This window comes from Trachinotus anak, unplaced genomic scaffold, assembly GCF_046630095.1.
Source record: "Trachinotus anak isolate AG129_WGS33_773 ecotype Australia unplaced genomic scaffold, CSIRO_AGI_Tana_v1 ptg000019l, whole genome shotgun sequence".
Classification (NCBI taxonomy): domain Eukaryota; kingdom Metazoa; phylum Chordata; class Actinopteri; order Carangiformes; family Carangidae; genus Trachinotus; species Trachinotus anak.
In genome coordinates, this window is record NW_027273870.1 from 17,628,622 (window position 1) to 17,651,880 (window position 23,259).

A 23,259-nucleotide genomic window follows, 5' to 3' on the forward strand; every position below is an offset into this window, starting at 1 on the left:
CAGGTAGAGTGAAATGGGTCCTCTTTCTGTCGTGGCCAGTAGAAAACACCACTGCATCAGTAACATGAAGCCACACATTGTGTTTGCACTAAACATTTTTCTTTGTATGTCATCTTCATTGACTGTCTGTCTGCTGAGGGGAGAAATCAATAGTTGTGTAGTCCAATACAGAAATGCTTCCTGACTGTACTAGAAGTTTTCTTAATGGAAAGTATCTTATTGCATTTTTCCCAAGGAAATATACCCCTGCAAAGCACTGAACTCCTGCTAATACAATTAGATCAAGGGCTCATTTTGTAGGATTTTCTAACACATTGTCTTATCGATTCTGTGCAGTGTGGCCTATCCAGAAGAGCTGAAATTAAGGAAATGATTGCCTCAGAATCAAGTCAGTTACATTTTTTCTCACAATGAGGAGAGCAGTTTGATAGACTGAAGGTACTTTACACCTTTCCTACTTAAGGTGAAAGATTACTATTTTCAGTGGTTCCTGTCTGAGATGAGGCAATGTTCCTGATTGATGCTGTGTACAATTCGGCATGTTTCTGTAGCAGTAACAGCATTCAGAATGAATTACTTCATTATAGCTGTAGAAGCCCATATCAAAGGTAAAGGCTTGACCATTCGTCATTTTGTTTTGCTGTAGGTTAAGACATTTTTCCAAAGTTGTTTCATTATACTCAGAAATAAAGGAGTAGATTAGTAGAGATAGATCTTTCAGTTTTGGATTGTCATCGCTGAGAAACAGATGGACACGGCTCTGTCATTTTCAGTATTACAAAGATTATAATATTTATCTTTTAGTGGTGCTTTGTGTATTTGTATGTGCTCGAGGAACTACTTGGTGCCAGACCCCCCGGCCTGTTTGATGGCCATGTCTGGCCCATGTATTTGAAGTGTACCTGGCATTTTTTACTGTTGAGCTAAGTTTTTTTTTTCAGTTTTCACTTAAATAAATAATAAAAAAAAGAATATGTTTTGTTCTCAGCAATCTAACAGTGGCTAATTTCCAAAAGAGCAACAAGAGGGTGTTGGGGGAGCAACAGGTCCGTCCTTTGACGACTCCACCTCACAACTTAACAGGACTTAAAGAATATGCTGCTTATGTCTTGATGCCGGATACCACAGGGCATCTTCAAAGGTCCTATAGAGTCCATGCCTTGATGGATTTGAGCTAATTTGGTGGCAGGGGAAACACCAACGGCATATACTGCAGGTGTTTTGGCTCATGAGTGTATGTGTTTTTATACTGTATGTTACTCAACTAACTGTAATGCCCTTTCCTGTTGCACAGGTGACTACCCTGGTGAACACCAGCAACAAAGGGCCTTCTAGTAAGAAGAAAGGGCGCTCCAAGAAGGCCCACGTCCTGGCAGTGTCTGTTGAGCAGGCTACTCAGAACTTTCTGGAGAAGGGTGAGCAGATTGCCAAAGACAGCCAGGACCTCAAGGAGGAGCTCATTGCTGCTGTGGAGGATGTCCGTAAGCAAGGTGAGCTTGTTGAATGTACTAATGCAGCCACAAAGCTTGTGTTTTTTATGTTGCTGTACTGTATCATAATATTGCTTTGATCAGGTCAGATAGCTGCAACCTTAGTGTGAAATATCCCTGTTTTTTGCCACCTGACATCCATTCATTCCTCCTTGCCCTCGGCAATGTTATTATTGCTCCTCCACAGATCAATATCTTACTCACAAACTACATCCATAGCATAGTATATGACTGGGCTTGTTTCTAAACTTTCTAGAGCATCATTCATCATCAGTAAAGAGTTGCCCATCTGCTGTCAGTCCCTTCGGAACTCCTACTGTATCCATGTCCAAAAGGTGTTTTCTAAAATCCAATTAAAATCCAATCTAAGTACTTTCTGTTGTCACATACTGGATAATTAACATATTACACATTCATTTTTGTACGAAACTTTACCCCCCCCGTAAAGCATTATAACAGACTGCATTTTGGATCACAAAAATCACATCTGCAAACATTTCATACCTTGTTCTCTCAGGGCAATTGCTACACTCTCCTAAACTGTAATACTAGAATCTTCAGTCAAGTTTTCAGTGTAATGTGCAGACACATTTTACAGAACAGAAGTCAGACTGGAGTCAGAGGTTTTACAGTAATAGTGTTGCATCAGATCACAACAATAAGAGTGATCATATGTCAGTCACTCCCCGTTCATAAAACCTGACTAAAGTGATAGTCGTGACAACGTTAGGAAATACCTCTTGTTCAGGTATCCTTCTTCTACAGCTTCAGAATAGCTTCCTGACTATTGTATTTTGTATTTGCTCATTTTACTTTACATACTATGTTTATGGGATGTACTCAGTATAGAATTTCATACAGATTTCTACAGATACTGTTGAATCAAATCTCAGTTTAGTGTTGTTGTCAGATAAATGATAAAACCTGCTGACCCCATTTTCTGTGAAAGGATTGTAGTGCAAAACTTTTTCCCTGCCTTAAAAGCTACAGAGTGTAATTGCTTTTAAAAATTGTAATGTTTGGGAAAAGTGTTAAGTGCTCTGAATGTCAGTATAAGTCAAATGTCTATACAACTTCAGACAAATGCAGAGATAAGCATGGTGAGGAAAATCTATTAAATATACTAGATTAAAAAACATTCATTTTGGGCTTTATTTGGTGCATGAATGTAATTCTGGAGTTGTTTACCCTAAAGTCATGCATCACTAAAACTTTGACTGTAATGATGGGGAGCTGTGCTGAATTTTAAGACATTATAGACACCCTGTTCTCATTGGAAACTATTTGGAGATTTCAGTAGTCTGTGAACACTGAAACTTCAGCATGGATGCAACTCTCCACTTCAACCTAACCTTTCTGGGGGCTCTTGCTCAGATGGGATGGGACCATCTCACAGTTGTTGGCAGCTCTCTAAAGTTCTTTCTCTGTGCTGAGTGAAAGTCAGTTACTCTTTATCAAATGTTAGTCACCAGAATGGAATTGGATTCCCTGCTCAATGAGTACATCAGCAGAAGGAGCAAATGAAGCTCAGTGTATGTGGTATTGTCGCCATATTCCTCATCCTGTCAGCTCAGCGGTCGCAGCTGCTGTTGAACACTAGCTGTACTTCACTGGCACACTTCTCTTTCGAGGTGTGAAATAAACTGTTGCTATGCAGGTCATCACCATAGATGACATCAAAAAGAATAAGGTCTTCCCACTTGTTAGGCCTGTGAGCCAAAACCAGAAGAAGGCTGTGTTAAAAAAAGTTTATAGAGGAAATTCTGTCTTTGTTTTTGCATATGTGCACATTTATGTCCAAAATACTCACCTTGCCCTTTCCGTTTCTTTTGATGGTAAGGATCTACCCTGTGAAATAGGTAGTGAATCAAACCCAATGAGTCAAACGCTAGAATGGGAGATGAAAGTTAATACTCCACATCTTCTAACCTTTTACAGCCATTATGGAAAGATGGTCATGCACAAAAGCTCTTCAGCACACAAGTGGAATGCTGATGGGGAACTCTCTTCATTCTCTCTTAACACTTCACTTTTTCGCCAGGTTGAACAGAATTACATGTCAAGTCGTGAAGGAAAACCATTTTACATTAATACTATTAAACTTATAAGCGCAGAAATATGCCATATGTATCAAACAGAATTGAACTGGACATTTGATTTTACAAGACCTTTAGCATCAGCTAGAGGTGTCCACAGTGACATGGCATCGCCTGCCTAGTTAAGGTCATTCTGAATCATAAAACACTCTTCAGTCTGTCATCACCTAATCAGACCTCTGTCATCGTGACCTCATCAGCGCAAACCCCTTTATCTTGTCGTGATTAAATTATAGATGCTGATTTCAGACCACAGAACGGGTTCAGTAATCAGGCCCTTTGTACTGTCACTCTTCACTAGCTCATCACTACCAACAGCACTGTGTGTGTGTGTGTGTGTGTGTGTGTGTGTGTGTGTGTGTGTGCATAGTTTGCCTTAGTGTGTGTTTCTTTCAGTCTGAGTACCTGGCTTGTTTCGGTTGCATTTTTATGTGATTACCTTTTTTTTTCCTCTTTTTTTTGTAGGTTTTAAGAGTTGTTTATACGCTGAACATTACCACAGTACCAACAGTTTTATTTCCTTAATATTTCCAGTTTATGCTAAGAGAGTGCCAGTGTTGACCTGCTGCCACTGTGCTACTGATCCAGCAGGAAGCATTTTGCACCATTATTGAGAAAAGCCCAGTTAACTCACTAGTGGCTAGTTGTATATAAGTATCACTGCGGTAAATAACCACGAGGAAAAAGTAATTACAGCGACATTAAGCAAAGAAAAATGTGTTTTAAAACAATAACTAAACATCACATGCTCTCTATCTTAGTTGATGCTGTTAAGGATGAGTTTTGCTGGACAACGTGGTGTGATTGATGCTTTTTAAAATCTTCCTTGACTTTGGAGGGGGAGCTCACCAGCTGTGATGACTCTGTAAGGCTTCCAGGTTATAAGCCCAGTGATTTCCTCAATCTCTCTGATTGTGTGGGTTTTAGCAAACTGGAGTGTCTTTAATGCCAAATTCTGTCTATTTCCTAACACTTACTACAGTGTTATGAGCACTATACTGAATGAAGGTGAGGTTGTGCATAGACATATATATGTAGATGCCGCTTTGGCTGATTCACCTCATTGCTGTGATGCATCAACATCGCCACCATATTGGACTGGACAAGACTACCCTGTGAACTAATAGGAATAACTGGAGGAGCTGCATTTTTACTTCATAAAAAGCACTATAACTTTTACATTTCTGGACCGATTTCAATGAGTCGTTTTTATATTCAAAGGTTTACGATCTACAAGTAAAATAAAGTTTGGTCTTCAGTTACTTATAATCATGATAGTTAAGGCTGTAATCAGTGTTTTCTATAAGGAGGAGTGTGTATCAACATTAGGTTTACATGAACTCAATTACTTCAGTGGTGGAAAATAATTCATAGTCACAAGGACTTGTTACAACTCACATTAGTTTCCACTTTGAATCCAGAAAAACTGGAGCATATTACCGTCACCTTCTGAAATGGAGTGTAGATGATGAATTATATTATATTATATTCTTCTGCTGAGTCTGGTCTTTTCCAAAAATGTGAATATAGCACTATACCCCACATGTGCTTGAGAATCTGTCTTTCATGCTGATATTAAGGACAATAAATAATCACATGTTCAACTGTTTCCTGTAAATTGCGATATTTACACATTCCAGTTGTATGTTTGCCAATTATTGTAAGTTTACTGTTAAGATTAGTATGTCCAACTCTCATCCATGAGATGATGTCTTCTCTTTTTTAGTTCTGTTGGTTTCTCTCATTTCTCCAACTTTCCTTTGGATATTGTAAGAATGTCTTCCTTTCGTTTCCCTGTTCCATTTCTTCACCATTTTTGTTTTGATTTTACTGTACTGTACTGTACTTCCATTTTTATTTTGGTTTGGGTCTGAGACATTGGATACACATGTCTTTAAGTAATTTGCATGTATTATTAGTTTGTTGACTTTGCGCTGACGTGTCAGGTCTTTGACAATGCTGAAGTTAGCTTTCTGTTTGGCAGTTAAGGGGAAAGTTAAGGGAAACTTAACTTACACAGCTGAGCGACCAATCCTCTGTTTACTGCACCTCTTTTTCTTATGAAAATGTGTGAGACATTTAAGATAAAGTTTAAATGCTGTCTGAAACTGTCCCCCAAATTTGTGAAACCTTTATTTTGTTCGTGACAATACAGAAAAGGGACATTTCACTCCCTTTTTTGCATCAAAACCCCATTAGAACAGCTCCAGATCAAAAACCACTACACTCAGACTCGTCAAATCTGGACTAGGTTACCCCAGAGAGGCTAAAGACTCTTGAAAACATAGTTGCTTATTTGTGAGACATTTTTTTCTATTTGTAAAACTGCAAAAAAAGGGACATTTCATTATTTTTTCTACATCCAAACCATATTGGACCAGGTCCAGATCAAAATTGGACTGCACAGACCCCCAGACTGGGAGAGTAGCTTGAGCCAATTCCAGGTACAATATCTGAAGCCTCTGTCCAGACGGGTGCAGTCCTAGGATCAGCTAAGACACTGCCCAGAAGCCTCAAACTCTCACCAGAGCTTGAGGATGACACACACCACCCCCACACGGGGATGAGAGGGTGATTTTATATAGTCTTTCACTCTCTCTCCCTCCCTCTCTCTCTTTCTATTTCTCTGTGGTCGCTCAGCTCTATTAGAAAAGTTTTCTTTGGCTTTCCTTGTCACTGCTGAATTGGAGGCCTCAAATCGGAAGCTAACTTAAGCATTGTAGAAGAAAGTCCTGAAGTGACTGAACAAAGTCAGCAGGCTAATACCGTCTACATTACTTCAACATAAGTATCTCACAACGTCTCAGACCCAAACCAAAATAAATGTGAAATCAAATTTAACGGATGGGACATATCTCCTTCAATTATCTCAGAATAGGCTAAATGAGAGCTTCTAGTTTGACGTGGACCATCTCATTAATTTAGAAAGATTATGAACTAATAATGGGTGAGTGCAGGTCTTCTTTATGGAGTGGGATCAGGGATTTAAATCTATAGCAACATAATTGTTATCTCTCATATTTTGGAAAATGCGCAGCTTCATAATCTGTACGTTTGATGACATTTGGGCGCTGTCATTGATGATGAGTGATGAATTCTAGAAAGTTATGGTGTGATCAGGTGCCGTCATCAGTTCATTCATACTGTGTACACCCATAATGAGTTGTTGTGCTTTTCTTGTTCTTGTTCTATGCTTACTGACACACTGTGTAAGCTAACTTTGTGTTGATTTGTTGGCTGGTTATTTCGGATGTTTGGTTGTTGCTGTGGTAGTGTGAGTCCAGGCTGTTAGAGTTGATAAACTTGACACTAAGGCTGCTCTCTGATGTGCTGATCAAAGGCTAGTTTGCATGATGGGAGTAACATGGTGGGCATCTCCATGGTGACATTGCCATTGTCTGCAGTGGTTGTGCACACTAGCATATGCTACTGTTGTGGACCTTACACAGGTCATTACATACAGTGAAGACACAGGTTCAATGAACAATCAGACATCTCAACGTGTTTGTATCATGACTTTAGCTGACTATATTTACATAAAAATGAGTGTGTGCCTTACGCAGTATGCGCAAACATACACATATACAGATAATAATCTAAGGTAAAATAGACTGCTGCAGGGATGATGTGTTTTTGCAAGCCAGCCTAGCTTCTGCAAAAACCTTTCCTCTTACAAAGTAAGTAATAGTTTGCAAAAGTGCAGGTATAAACACAGTGAGGCTGTAAAGGCGAACTGATGAGTAGATAGGTGTCTGTGATGATGTTAAATGTCCCCAACAAACTCTGTGGTCTCATGTAGCCACTTGTTAGCAACCAGCCTTTTTAAGAAACTTAAAGGCTTAAATAAAAATCTCGACTGGGGTATTTACTGACGTATTTTATGTCGTGGAATAAAATGTGAAAATGTCTCAGGTTTGTGTTAACTGCAGACCATATTTCATTTATTTAACCAAAATCCCATGCAAAAAAACCCAAATACTTCAGAGCAAGGGAACCGGAAGTGCTAGAATGCTAACTAATTTCTGGTTTTTAGGACTCATTCCTGCAGCCTTCTCTATGATCATGTCCCTCTTTTCTGCTTATTGATTTCTTCCCTCCCTCTTGCAGGAGAGACGATGCGTATTGCCTCATCAGAGTTTGCCGATGACCCGTGTTCCTCTGTGAAACGTGGCACGATGGTGAGGGCAGCCCGTGCCCTGCTCTCTGCTGTCACCCGCCTCCTCATCCTCGCTGACATGGCTGATGTCATGAGGCTGCTGGCCCACCTTAAAATTGTAAGTGCGACCTTCACCCAAAGAACAGTGTCGTTGCTGAGATACTATGAGATGACAGGGTTATGCTTATTGGTTATGTTGTGTTAGACCTGCCGTCAAAACATGGGAGATGGAACGCTGTCAGTACTTGTACTCGTCAGTAGTATGTTAATATATCTAACTCCCCGAATGCATTATTTAGATTTGCATGCGCATTGTACTTTAAGGCCACCAGATGTGACTGGTTAAAAAATGTCTGCTTTTATCCCAACCTCCTCACACATTAGCATATAGATGAAGCATGGAAGAGCATCCTGGGATCACACTTCTGATTGTACTGTATCAATATCATACCCTGGTGCCTTTGTATGATAAACTACACATTCCCATCCCACTAACTCGGTGTAAAGAACTTAGTTTTGTTAGTCATTTTTGTACAAGAGGCTAATACAGGGTGCAAGAACAGATGATATGCAATTGGTAGAATCTGAAACAAACTCACGCCAACATGCACCTTCAGTTGCTCACTTTGTCCCTCTATCACACACACACTCCGAGTCCTTTTTTCCAGCTTCATTCTTGAGGCCCACAGAGGGGCTTAACTCAAGCCAGTATAAGCCCTGCCATCAAAGGCCATTTAAAAGTTATCGCTCTCCCTTCTCGCTTTTCCATTACATCTTGTGCGGCACTTTCATTAGGGGTGGAATGGAGTTTAGAATCAAAATGTAGCCACAAAATGGATGGAGAGTGTTCAAAAAAGACCCAATAAAATTGCAGAGCTAAATGTTTTTTTTGTCAAATCTATAATTAGACAGTAGTAAAAAAAAAATCATGCACATGGGTTGTGATATTGTTTTACTTAAAAACATTTTTTAACCTTTTATGATTAAGGGTTTATAACTTAATTGAAGTACATGGGTGAAGACCTCACAGAGTTCTTGAAAGTTCTGTGTGTGTGTGTGTGTGTGTGTGTGTGTGTGTGTGTGTGTGTGTGAGACAGGTGGAGGAGGCCCTGGAGGGAGTAAAGAATGCGACCAATGAGCAAGACCTGGCCAACCGCTTCAAAGAGTTTGGGAAAGAGATGGTGAAGCTTAACTACGTGGCAGCCCGGAGACAGCAGGTAACTGTCTTTTTCAGAAAAAAGGAAACTACTTGTGACTCATGTGTCACATTCAGACGCAGAGAGATCCCCTGGGGGCTGGCTCCTACAGAGATAAATGGTGTAATAATGTTCCAGTCTAATCCATAATATGAGAGGGTTTTAACCACCCTCCTTGGGAACCAAATGTTTTTGGAACATAGTCACAATCTGACTTGTGCATAGAGAATCCTGATTGACAAGACATCACTGAGTGACTAGCAAGACTAGTTTTGTGTCAGACTCTGACTCCAGTTTTATCTACTTAGCGTAAACAGCATAGGCTAGCTTTCATAGAGACACACACACTGCTATTGTGAATGTGATTAAACAAGATGAAACATTTTCCTGTAGGAGACACTTGGGCTCCTATTTTCAATCAGTGTTAATAGCTGTGGGGTTATGTAAACATGGTACTGACGAGTTCAGCACTTTCAAAAGTAGACATTATGACATTATCAGGACATTTTGTGTGGTTTTTCTCATATACAGTATATTATGTCTTATAGTATTAGTTACAGCAGATAGGCAATGGAAAGTGCACTTGTAACATTTTAACAAAACATAAATGGGACTGATTATGACTGTATATGATCAGTTTTAGTTTTAAAATGTACAGAAGGCAACACAAGCTTTAAGTATCAGTAATTCAATAACATTTGAAATAACTCCCTCACATTACTGTAAATCAGCAAAATATCCACATCAGTGCTTATTTGACCCGGGAGGATATCACCTAAAAGTGTTTTTCTAATATGGCCCCCAGTATAACACAAAACTTTTAGAGGATTTTTTTCTAGAAGTGTCATGTTGGCAAGCATCCACCCTGCTGAACTGTCCCAGAGCACAACATCGAACTGAAAAGCATCCAGCTCCAGGGTTGCTGAACTGCTGACACTGCCCTATTTGTGCGTTGTTGGAACAATACCAATCCATCAGATGGGGTGTTGACTTATGGTTTCACAGGAAATGTCTTGTACTGGGATCGGTTTGTGGTTTGTTTGTCTCTGTTGTGAAATAATGGTAACATTAACATTTTCCATATTTTTATTTTCAAATAAATGCTCTTGCATTACTCTCAGCATTACTCATTGCCTTAGCTCTCACTTTAGAACCGTTGTCACCTTCACAGGAACTGAAGGACCCCCAGTGTCGAGATGAGATGGCAGCTGCACGTGGGGCCCTTAAGAAAAACGCCACCATGCTGTATACGGCCTCACAGGCCTTCCTGCGCCACCCAGATGTGGCAGCCACACGTGCCAACCGAGACTATGTGTTCAAGCAGGTGCAGGAGGCCATAGGAGGCATTTCCAGTGCCGCTCAGGCCACCTCACCCACTGATGAGAAGCATGGCCATGCTGGCATTGGAGAACTGGCCGCTGCCCTCAATGAATTTGATGTAAGTCAGCAAGCATTCTGTCCCTCTTTCATAAACTACATTTCGCATATTCTGACTCTAATGTATCCCAGAGACAAAGACTCCTGAACACAGTTACAGCTTTTTTTTCACATGTGACTCATGTGCTGCATGAATACATTACAGCACTCAGTACTTTTACATAACAGTGAGAACAGTATAGCCTGGTGTGCTGTAGGTGCATCAATATTATCTGACATCTCCCAAACTGATATCTAAGATGACGATCTCTCCTTCTGTCATGTGCTTTTTAGACTATAACAAAGAAACACACATAAACTCAAGTCAAGCTATCACCCTTATCTAATTGCTTATTCTACCCCTTTGTGTGCATGGAGACACTTCCTCCATCTACTGAGATGCATTCATTACACATTATTACGACACACTGTATGCCAGTAGTTCTTATCTGCAACACTATCTGAAGTCTGCCTTTGTTGCTGCATCTACATGGGCTGTCACACTGAGACATTTAATATCCGAAGAAACATTACTTTTTAGTGCCACAGTAACATATTTGCGTATTACTTATTTTTCTCTGTCTCTCTATCTCACTCACATGCACACTCTGATCTATGTATGGATAGTTTTTCTTAATGTTTAATCAACAGTTACTTCTCTATGCTTTGTTGCTTGCCATATCTTTATGTAGATTAACACAATGCAACGAATTGAACAATGGTTTTCTCCCTTAACGTGATTCTCTGCTGCCATCTAGTGGTTATGCATTGATAGTGAAGTGGGTTAGGTGGTCAGGTCGACAGGATTTTGTGATGGTCCTGAATGTTGGATCAGGATCTATCGCCATTTTTCATTTCAAACATCCTCATTTGAACATGTGAGTGCAGTTTGGTAGAATAGGACATAAACAGTGCTCTGGCCACTGAGATGCAGGCTTAAGAATCAGTGTTTCAGGGTAAAGGCAGTACTTTTATTCATGTGTCAAATTTTTAATTTACCCTTCAGCTTGTGTCATGACTAATAAAAGCAAGATTGTTTCATATAGGTTTCAGACAATTAGCTGACATTTACAGAGAAAATTTCAATGAATGTTGAACTTTCTCCTTTAAGGCTTAGGTAACAGTCTATTTCTAGTGGGATCTTAAGAGCCAATGAGTGGATGCATCGTTCCAGAAGTACCTTAGTTGAATTTGCTTTTGTGAGTCGACTCACTGTGATTTTTCTTTTTCTTAGGCTGCGTCACAGTACACAGAGCAATGCAGGCGCAACAGTATGACAGGCTGTAAACTTTATAAAGCAAGTCTTGTCTTAAATTACCTAACCACAAAAATAAAAGCAAGCTTTTAGGCAAAAATGTGAGTTACACAGCTGCAGCACAGGAGTAGGATGTGGAGTGGCTGCTCTGCAGCCAAGTGGATGCAAAGAAGTGAATGATATATCTCTGTTATTTGTAGATGAGATGTCATGAAGAAAATGCATCAGTAACAATATCTAAACAAAGTATAGATATGAAAATTAATTAATATACAGAAGATGCTGATTTCCCAGGACGCTTCGCAGGCTTCTAACAAATGCAAGCAGCTGACAAGTTCAGTCTGTTATCAATGAAAACACTGCAGTGCTTTAGACATTTAGTTTTGGACTGCACTGAAGATTCTTTTAAAGGAATTGCTAAGTGTGATTTGTTCATTGTAGCGCATGCTTTATCAAGCACTACAGCCCCGACGAACATCATGAGTAACTTAATGAATATTAAATTTTATTACAGCTCTGAAGTGACAATGCTGTATTGTCTCATTAGAAAGCATACCCAATGCACCCTGGTGACATTAAGTTTGATGGCACATTTAGTATTGTGCACTGTTTGCTCCAGTCTACTTTGTAATCTTTGATATTTATATATTATACCAGTTGTTCATCCCTGTCATGATTAATCTCTGGGCTCTCTTGTTTGCTCCCCTGGACCTACCGTCCCTATTCTTACTATTCCTGTCACATTCCCCCATGTGCGTGCTACCTGCATGTCGTCGTCTTCCACTGAAGAAAATCAGACTTAAAGACAGATGGGTGAACAAGCTGGCAGGCAAGTAGACAGGGAGGCAGGCAGGTCCAGACAATAGGTTACTACAAGCATGTAGCGGGCACATGGGGAAACACATGGAGGAATAGGCAGGCGATCTGACACCCAGCTGGTGGGAAGTACGTCTGGGATAATGAGGAAACTGGGAACATCGATGTGAAAGGGCAGGGAAGCTCAAATGATAGTGAATAGGTAACAGCAGAGCAGGTGGATCTGGCCGTCAGGTGACTTGGATAGGGAGGAAAGTCTGAGGACATCTTGTGGCCGAATGGAGAGTGACAACAGCAATAGACTGGATTATTTTTAGTATTTCTCCCTTTTACATGATGCTTGTGTTGTTGACCTGAACACAGGACTCACTGCCACCTCTATAGTGATGCAGAATGAGGGGTAGATACTCGAGAATTTTCTACTTTCAAATTATTGTTGTATGCATTTACATAGAACCAAATATATTAACAGACCTTGGAGTTTCACTAATTAGGGGACATGGATGTTTAATCTTACACACATTTTTAGACTCAATATGGATTTGATTTTTGAATTAGATTTAGTGAAAAAACATTTTTGAATAGCCATGAGAATTCTTTAATTCTGGGAAACAACAATAGACAACTTATATACAAGCAAACCTAAAGTTCAAACTGTCAGATATGATTAAGTAGAAGTTGTCAACTTATTTCATTTCAGTGAATGCTCTGATTGATTGTCTGTACTTGCAGAGGGGGAAGGAGTTTCTCACTGAAGTCATCTTGTTGTGATGTCTTCATAAGTGTGATAGAAGATTGTTTTGGTATGGGTTATATCAGGCACATAAATGTGGTGTCATCTGAAAACTGATGAGGTGTGAAGACTTCTGAGTTCTTTATAAACTAATCATCATTTTTATTATTTTGATGTCAATTTTGTCAAGTGTATTACTGCATGTAATGACTTGATCAATGACACACTTATACAGAAAGGGTCAGAGACATAACATATCTTTATACACTTATGAAGATGTGATAGATCAGTGGGGGTCCTTGAGGGGGTGCCCAGCAAAAAGGGGAATCATTTATTCTCAGTATAAGTCCATCCATAAGTAGCACAATGACAGAATGTATGACTATTTTGGTCATGGGTTTCAAACACTTTGTGCAATATTACATTGAAAGGAAATAATGTTTTATAATAAATCAGATGGGAGACCTTGGGACAAAAACCTTATCAAATGGGTCTGTGATCTAATTTGTCTCAGTGTAGGGGTCCCTCATGTGAGGAAGAAGAAGAACCACTGCTCTAGACCTATGAATTTTGAATTTTGCTTTCTTTTTTCCTACATTAACCATAATCAGAGTAGCATACTTACAACTGACTTCCTGGACACTTCAGATTTTTTATTCTTTGGCCATATGTGTCTTTCTCCTTTCTTAGTGTTTTGTGTGCACTTGCAAACTGCAATGCTCTGTTTTTTATGGTAAAACAATCACAGTCTATGAAAACACAGTGTATGAGTGTTCTTGATGTTTCCTGTCCACAAGGTTGCTAGTTTAAAGAGTATGAGTGACCCCTTGTGGCAATATTTAGAGATTGCAAGTAGCTTGCTTTGGAAAGAGCTAGATTCTAGTTTCTTTTGAACCTGCCATCCAGTTATTATGCATGAGGCCATGGCCTATAGTAATCACATAAACTCTGTTTTCATGTAAGTACGGCTTTTTAGAAAAGCAGAAGACCTGCATAATTTGATTACATTCGGCAGACAGGCAGACAGGCAGCAGTTCAATGAGAGAAATTACCCTTTGCTTAGCCCTCTGTGCTAGCCTGAAGCTGGTGCATGTTTAATTCTTAACTTACCACAGAGACAGAGACTACGGTCAGATCCTTTCAGAATAGTAATGACCTGATAAACTAAGCTGTGAGGCATAGCACTTTCAGGATTTTATGTGTGTGCATGACTGCTACGTGTTGTTACATATGCCTTTTATATGGGGTTGCGGTTGGTGTTTGTTGTACCCATACACACAACATATACATACATATATATATATGTACACACACAGTATATATTTTTTTTTTCGTGTATTGGATGAGCTGTGACACTACTATCCAAATACTTTCAAGTTCTCTTCCTGTCTTCCTCTCCTTCCATGCCCACAGAGCCATGAGCACACGCATGTACGCTTGCTTTGTTTTCAGTAATGGAGTTCCTCTAGATGCTGCGGAGTTGGATGATTGCTTTTATCTGTTTTGGGGTGCTGCTCCCTGTCCTAAGTCAGCTTTGATCTGTTTCTCATCCTTTGATTTTTCAGCTATGGTTGGATGCATGGATGGCAGTCTTGACTACAGCACAGACACAGACTCAGATAGACAACCCCCCCCCCCAAAAAAAAGGGCTTATTATTGGAGTTCTTTTCATATTTTTGAAATATAATAGCTCTCATTTTATTAATGATTTATGATTTCATTAAAGAGGACAGACAAGTTTTTCTCCCTGCCAAACAGAAATCATTTTCCACCTCCTTTTTCACGCAGACATTAGAGGACATTTAGTCACACAGAAATGTGCCGATGTATGACTAAAAGCACACAGTGATTTATATCAGTCTCACACTTACTTGAATGAGTAATCTCGATCAGACTGTAAACAAGTATCCCTTGGGTTGGGTAGACTCAAGAAAAGAACACAGAGTACCTTTCATCTCCTCTATCTCAACGCTAAGAATGTGAAATCATCTATGAAAGCAGCTCAGCGAAACAGAAAAGTCTGTGAGAATATGGATTGCCTGCCTCTGTAATTATGGGAAAAATATCTGAAAGACTCTATGTGTTTGAAGGTTGGTTGTGGCTCATATGCCACTAAAATGGGAAAGGAAAGGATGTTGAGCAGATTGCCTCAGTTGCTCCTGAACATGTACAGTCTGTGACACAAAAGGTTAGATGAGATTTTTAAATGCTGAGCACAGATGCGGGTCAATAGTTAGAGTGAAAGGGCAGCTTATGAATAAGACAAGAAAGACGGGATGACCTCATCTATACTTTTTTCACTGACACCCAGGATTAGTTTGGAATGAGTCAACTTAGGGCACTGAGGTACAAGATCTTTTCTATTAAGAGAAAAAAGGGAGGTCAGAATCAGTTCAAACTCACTCATTTCCAGCGCCGTTTGGCATATAACAAAAAGGCAACATAAGCCCCCTCCGCCTTTTACCTTTAAAGGCACTATGTGTAAGATGATGAAGCACTTTACATGTATTAATTGCTTTTTTTAAATCAACATTACAGTCCGTTGCCACATTGTGAACATATTGCGAATGGACTGAAATCAACCTGTGGACTGACTGAATTACCCAAGTTCAAAGGATGTGATGTTTATCCTCTCTTCTGCTCCCCCTCTGCTCCAACAGTGTGCAACAATAGCTTATGTTTGCTCAAAAATGGAGTACGCTAACATCAACTAATAACTGGCTCCCAGCCCAAAACAAAACATCTATTCCTTAGAACCTGTTACTTTGTAAATAAAAATATAATATACAAAAGTGTGGCAACACATCTTATTTGTAATATTCTGTCTATTTCACTGACCACTAGCGTTATCGTTAAAGTTAGCTATGCTGACTTTGCTGAGCCTCTCAGTGAAAGCCAGACAAATAGCAATTGTTAAAGCTCATTAGCTAGCTAGCTAATGCTGGCATAGCTAATGAATGCAGCCAACGTTGCATTCAATGAGAATTAATTACTTCAATGTCACTAGCTTATTTCTGCGCTAGTTGGCATTCTGATCACAATGTGCTTTATAAATCCTGTTTCAAAAAAACATAATGTTAGTTAAACTAAAGGCTCACATAGCCTGACCTACAGGACGCACACTTTATTTTAGTGCTGTGCTAGAGTCAAATATCCATTATGATTATAATATCCCCTATGATAATAGTGTCACTTCACCTCATCTATCAACATGATTGCGATCAGTCACATTCTGTCTCATCATATACCATGTCACTGTTGGATGGACGATGCTACATCTACCTGCAGAGTGCAAGCACACTTGTACGCAACAGGATGTTGACTGCAGTTCACTTAAAAGCCAAGCCAACCAAGGGTTCTGTGAATGTTACAAGAGTTCCCCATTCAATATGTTAGAGGTTTAATAATGTGACAAGTTCTAAGCACATGTAGGAAACCCTTTCTGCCTGTCATATCAATATGAAGCATTAGCAAAGATAATGATAGTTTGGTTTTGAGGCCTTTAAACAGTAAACATTACAATACAGTTTTATGGATCACCTCATGTGGCACGGAGAGCAGAGTCTTCCTTTAAATCAGCTGATGTTGGTAACTTGTCATCTTTGATTCTGCCATTTTTAGGACATAGTTGGTAAAGAAGCAACAATTCTCTATGCACCAACCTGGACTGCTTCAGTTGTTGCAATAACAGTTGGCAGTGACAGATTTAACACAGTCAACGCAGTCTTAAAAAAGAGGTTTTATTGTGGCGGACATGGTCAGGCCTCGGTAAAGGCAGCACAGAATTAAAGGATAGCCCCCTTTAAATTTGCTATGCAGGAAAAGCCCTGTCATGTTGGAATGAAAGTCTTTATTTGGGGATCTGAGCTCAGTGGGAGGACAGATGGAGTCAAGCCCCAACGGGTATGTGGGTAAAGACACACTGTACCACACACAAGCATAGATTTTTAGGTCACAGCACACATACGCAGTGTGGCAATTCTACTGCATTTAAAGAGCTCAGAAAGAGCAGTAGAGTTATGAATTCATTGTAGCAAATATTAACATGTAGAGTGAGTTTTCATTGTGCAGGTTTTATACCAGCTTCATGTAAATTGTTTGTAGCACATGTGGGAAGATGGTCACTATGTATAAGCATTGATATGCAAGCAGGAAACAGACAAACTGCAACTCTCCCGCTCTCACCAAGTAACTGCCATGCACATTTTAATATGCAAAAAATCTCTCTTTGCTCTGCTGTCGTTCTCCCGCTTTGAGCCTCCTTATCTTTGTACAGTCAAGAGCAAGAGGCACCTGATACAGCCTTTTCATATTGTGACTCTGTTAGTCTCACCTGCTCTCTCACACTTATTTGAAGTGTCACACATAAAGGCATCATCCTGAGAACAGCGACAAAGTAAGTGCTTCCCACAAAGATCTTTTTTAGTATGAAGAAATACAAGATACACTATGACTCAGGTAATGTAAGTCAGCTGGGAAAACCCTGTCAGCACAAGTATGACTTACGGAAGGTCTTCCTTTAATTCCTCTGCTGCTGCTGCTGCTGCTGCTGCTGCTGCCGCTGCCTTCGATTAGCTGAGCCAAGAAAAGTGAGGAAAAGACGGGGATGGTGTCTTTTAATATAATTGTGATTGCATCAAAATGATTGCCTTGTCCTTAGCGCTCCTTCTCTTTCAACCAGCAAATTAAATTAGCCTCTTTCTGGGCAGGGCTATGCGATTGCGTTGTTTAAATTTTTTTGTTATTGTGTCAAGTTCGGCCCAGCACTGTGTCCTTTGTGTGTCACATTTACTTTGGATGAATCAATGCAAACAGGTGGTCAAAGGTGCATCTGTACAAAGGCATTAGCCTCAGACTCAAAGCCTAGATTATGTTCCTACCATGACCAGCAGATGGCAGTGTTTAATTACTTTCATCACTTGGCCATCCTTTCCCCCTCTTATTCCCCACCCCTCTCTCTATCATATCCATTTTTATCCTTTTTTCCTGCAAGTCCTTAGAAACAGAAATTTTCAGTCTGCCTCATTCTCTGCTCAGAGCAAGAGTCTGCATCACCCTGTATGGTTTCTTACCATTAATGAAATGGAAGCTATCTTCTGATGCTGAGATGTTTTGATGTATGCAGGTCCTTGAATTGAGCTTTGTCAAAGAAAATTCAGTATTAGAGTTCACCAGGTACAGCCTTGCCAATTTGACCAGTCAGCTCTCATCTATTGGGCAGTATTGCTTTTTCTTCTCCTCCACATGCCCACAAAGAGAGGATGACAGTTAGCGGGCCGGTGCTATACCCTTCCCTGTCCCAGTCCTGTTGTGCCATCACAAGTCTTGTATACCTACAGCTAGCTGACATAAGAACACCGTCAACAGTGCTCAGTGGCTGTGTATGTACTTTATACACACACGAGCACAGGCGCACACAGAAACACATTTCATTCACACACAGTGCAGGCTTGCATACACTGGCAGAGCATACCTTTGAGCCTGCGGCAGAGATCCAAGTCGCACTGGATCATTTTACCACGTATTTCCATCTGCTTGTCCTCTACCTCTTTCTTCCTTTTGAGGGGGTTATTTCCGCAGCATCTTTCTCATTCTCCCTCAACCTTTCTGTGTTCCTCCTTTCTTCTTACTCTCTCCTTCTCTCTTTGTTCTCATTGTCTGATGAATCTTAAAACCGGCAGAGGTGTTTGAAATGCTAGCGTGCTTACATGCATACTCTGAGCCCATTTAGTAGCAGCACTGTATTTTCATGCAAAAGTCTCCTCCGTATATTGCAGAAGCCTATAGTCACACTGCACAAGAATATGCCGGCCCTCACTCTGCATACATTATGGGCTAACTATAACCGGATTTACTTGCGAGTTCATAAAAATGTGCATTGCAGCCAGTCCTTTGAATCCCACTGTGGCAAGCATTGCTTCCAAGTTTTAGTCGCTTTCCGAATGCTGCATGCGTCCATCTGTGCAATGACGGGTAACTGGCCATGTTTATGTTTATGGGATGATGCACTGAGAGACTCCTTGAATTACAGCTCATATGGGAATTCCAATAAACACCACAGACATCATACTGGCGAGGAAAAGCTGATCTTGCTCTTTCTGTGTGTGTGTGTGTGTGTCACTCTTTTTTTGTTTAATGTACCTGTATATGAAGATGGACTTCTGTTTTTTTTGTGGGAGTTTGTTTTAATTCTTACCAGTTAGATGGTTTTCTTCCTCTGGTTCTTTGAGTAACATGCACCGTAGATGGGGTCTTCATTGTTAGCGTATACGCAGTGACTGCCCAGTGATGACCTTTTTGCGTGCTCCGTTTGTGTATGAGTCGCTGCTGAGCCAACCTCAGAGAAACAGTGGCTGGGGAGCGACCCAGCTCTAATGTATGTAGATGTATTCCTAACTGAGGGATAGCTTTCTTGGTAATTGCTATATCAATCTGTGCACTCCTATCCGTGCTGTCTCATTTCAGGCTCTCTCTTATTTCTCTCCCACTTTCCTCTTCCTCTCCTGCACTGCTGCACGTGCTCAGACACACACACACACATACACACACACAGAGTCTGCCACTTCATCCCTCCGCATTGTCTCTCCTTCCCCGATTTTTCTCTCTCCTTGTCTCACATTGATTCGGCGCTTGAACATGTGGGTTCAACACATTCTGAAGTCGCCTGTGAGAGACTGGCAGAAAGGAAAGCATGTATCCTGATCATTGCGCCCACTGACACTCGCTGGGAAAGGCTAGACATAAACATGCACAGATGCACAATCATGTACAGATGCACACAGACCCCAAGCATTAATAAACGATTCGAACACAATGGCAAGTGTCGGGGTTATTGACAAAAACGCTGTTGTGTTCAATAAAACTCCACTCCGCCGTCATTTTCACCTTGGCTGAGCCTCGTGTTAGCCCAGAGGTACACCTCTTAATTACGACATCCTCTGCCTGCCGATTACAGCACTGCCTCATTCTCCATGGACAGATGCACCTGTCAAGAGAAATATGAACTGGGGGACTAAGCTGAAGTAATGGGACATGACCAGGGAGATAGAGAAGTATTGGTTTGTTTGTTGGTGTACAATAATTAGCTATTGCCTAGCTTGTCTTGATGGCAATAAGGCATGGAGAAACTGTGGAGGAGGCAGGACAGTGGGAGGGGTCATTGGTAAACATTCAGAGATTCATACTTGCCTTAAGTCCATTGTGATCAGCCTCTCGACTACTTTTCCATAAAGCTCAGTTTGCATCTTTCAGAAATAACGCAACTCTTCTTGTTTATCTTCAGTTATATATTTGGTCTTGTTAGAATAGACTTGGTGGTCTTTGGTCATGGCACTTACACAGTTCGATTTCACATGTATCAACGATGCACACGACATAGTGAAAGTACTAAACATGTACTCCACCATAATACATCACACGGTTTATTAGAACAATATATTCTCAAATATTACCATGTGAGGTTTGTTTAATTTATCTCTGTTAGTATTGCATGTAATAAGCAAAATTCACACTGTTTTTCTTGGCACACTCACTCTCAGTTAGAAGGAAGGAATGATGATTAACGGAGTGGTTAGAATATATTCTAACCTCTCTCTCCATATATGGACAGCCACCTTAAATTAAATGGCAACAGCAACCAAAGTGAATTACCTCACTGCATCTTCAGACCTCTCAGCATAAAACTCTAGGGAGTTGATTTCTGAGTGGGCACAGCAAATGACTTTTTTTTTTTTTTTTTTTTTTTTTTAAAGGAAGCTTGCCTTGCAGTCAAGGTCTTCTCTGTACAAGCCTCACATGCCAGCTTGCCCACTCATCTCTGTTCAATCTCATGGATGCGGGGGCATGCTGGCCCTTGCACGTACAGTGCATGTACTGTATGCAGCAGGCTAGAGGACAGTATCCCTGCTTAAGGCCAATATGGCTGTCCTTGCTAGTCACACTAAGCTACAGTTCTTTGCAGAAGGTTTTGATGATATTTTGGAATGGACTATTTCCTCCCACACATGTTCTTGTACCACTCTGAATAATAATATGAACATGTGCTCACATACAAATTTATACAGAGTCCTGTTATTGAGGCTATAGTTTTTCTGCAAAGGGATATATCTGGCAGGGAATTCCTGCTGGATTTGAGCAAAACCCAAGCAAAAGATTGTAAATGAGCTGCTTGTCAGATTTTGAGTATCTGTGTTGCTAAGCTGAAGCTCCCTACCTCAAAGTCTGACTGTGGAAATACAAAGGAGCTTCCTCTCTCCACACAAAATTCTACAAATACGCTCTGTTATAAACATTTTTAGAGGACCAAAATACTGCATATGTAGTACAATATACGCAAATATGCGACCAAATCACTTATGAAGTTTGCTGCCACTTCTGTAATGTGACATATCTATATGGACTGCATTCAGAATTGGACAGTGAAACTTAATAGCACAAATGTGGCAACTTTTTAAATTATGCTTAGGTTAGTATCCCACAAGCGTTAATTTAGACAAGACACTGTTTTTTTTTTTTTTTTATATATTTATAAAACCTGAGGCATTGAGGGGGTGTACAGTCTCTCAGGGAGGAGTCTTCCACAGCCTGGAATGGAGATAGTGGCATTGCCTCGGGGATTTATCAGACACACATTCAAGAAATTCAACTCACAGGTGTTGTAAGGAAATTCAGTTCAGAGTTGGCTGACTTGAGTAACCTGCTTAAGTTCTGCAGATAATTGTGTAGATTAACAGGAAAGTTCTTAACATTCAGCTAAAACCTACAAATGTGATTTTGATGGGGTACCCAAAGCAACACCCCCCAAAAAAAAACAAAAAACAAAAAAAAAACACACAGATCCTTTCTAATAATAAAAACAGGATAAATGAAAAAAAAATGTTTACAAAACACTAGAATATGAAGTTGAGGGTATTATATTGCACAATAATAACATCGTTAATATGGTACTGCACATGAATAAATTGCAGTGTAAGATGAGCGGTGATTATTACAGTAGTGGCAGTATTGTACAAAATTAAAGTAGACTTATAACTTGAAATATGTTATGTTAATACGCTTCTCAGGACTTGAGAACTGTTGTAGATTTGATTGATGGATAGAAGGATGCATAGAGAGGGTGCCTATTTCATAATAAATGAGTCAAAATCAGTTGTGTACACTGGAGCAACAACAGAAATTGGAGCAGTTGAAGCAGCCAAAGGAAGAGCTGACTTTGAATTAATAACACACCATTAAGCCTGTGCTACTATTCTTCAGTAGGACTTTGTTCCCTTGATGCACTGGGCTTAGATTGTTTTTTTTTTAGTTTTTTTTTTTTTACCTCAACTTTAGGCAGTCATGAAAATACTTAAGCAGACTGACTTGGTTTTTGATAGGCAAGGGAAACCAACCAATAGTCAAGCCTGCATGTTTGAATAGTGCAGCACTCAGAAACTCTCTAATTTTCCCCTGTGGCTTCCAGAATGGAAGGGATGCCCCATATTCCCAATCTATGTTTGGAAGAAGCACTAATGCACCAGTGAAGTTGCTTAGAATGTAGCTTTGTTGACAGGCCAATTTAGCTGTCATTTTGAGCTATGATCCGGAGCCTGGCTATCCCAGATCCTTACCAAAGCCAGTTCTTGTCTTCCGGTTCTCTCAAACACTAAACAAATTCTGATTTCCATATCTTTTGAGCAAAGGACATGGAAATTTTAAAACTGCAAGTTGGTCCTAGTTGAATAAAAATAAAATTGAACGTGGTGTTTTAAGATGTCTGCTTCATCAGACACCAACACAACTAGAGATACTAACTTCTGTGAAGGAGAAGGTGTTCTCATTAGCAAGATGTCAAGTTTAAGCTCTCATTAAAGTTTTGATAATCTCAACGTTTAACATTGCGCTTATGAGGTATTTTCTTTTCCACTTTCAAGTTGAAAAGAAGACATTCTTTGTCTGATAACTTCAGATGAATCTAGATGATGCCTCTCCTCCCATCAGCATAGCTTTCATTGTCAAGGCCGCCTTTGCAGCAATGAAACTGAGTGCTCTCTTTCATACTCTTGCTCTTCCGGCATTATGTCTTCATCTTGTTAGTTCCACATCTTTTGCCTTTATCCCTTT

At 40.1% G+C, this 23,259-nt stretch overlaps 1 protein-coding gene across 3 annotated transcripts in view; it reads left to right on the forward strand.

The window, feature by feature from the left end:
- The window catches only part of ctnna2 (catenin (cadherin-associated protein), alpha 2), a 302,082-nt gene that overhangs the window by 47,059 nt on the left and 231,764 nt on the right, over positions 1-23,259 (forward strand). For all 3 annotated transcript variants that reach the window (XM_071504020.1, XM_071504021.1, XM_071504023.1), the window contains exons 3-6: positions 1,295-1,490; positions 7,694-7,860; positions 8,840-8,959; positions 10,110-10,376. In XM_071504020.1, coding sequence (XP_071360121.1) covers positions 1,295-1,490; positions 7,694-7,860; positions 8,840-8,959; positions 10,110-10,376 — 750 coding nt within the window. The remainder of the gene's footprint in view (positions 1-1,294; positions 1,491-7,693; positions 7,861-8,839; positions 8,960-10,109; positions 10,377-23,259) is intronic.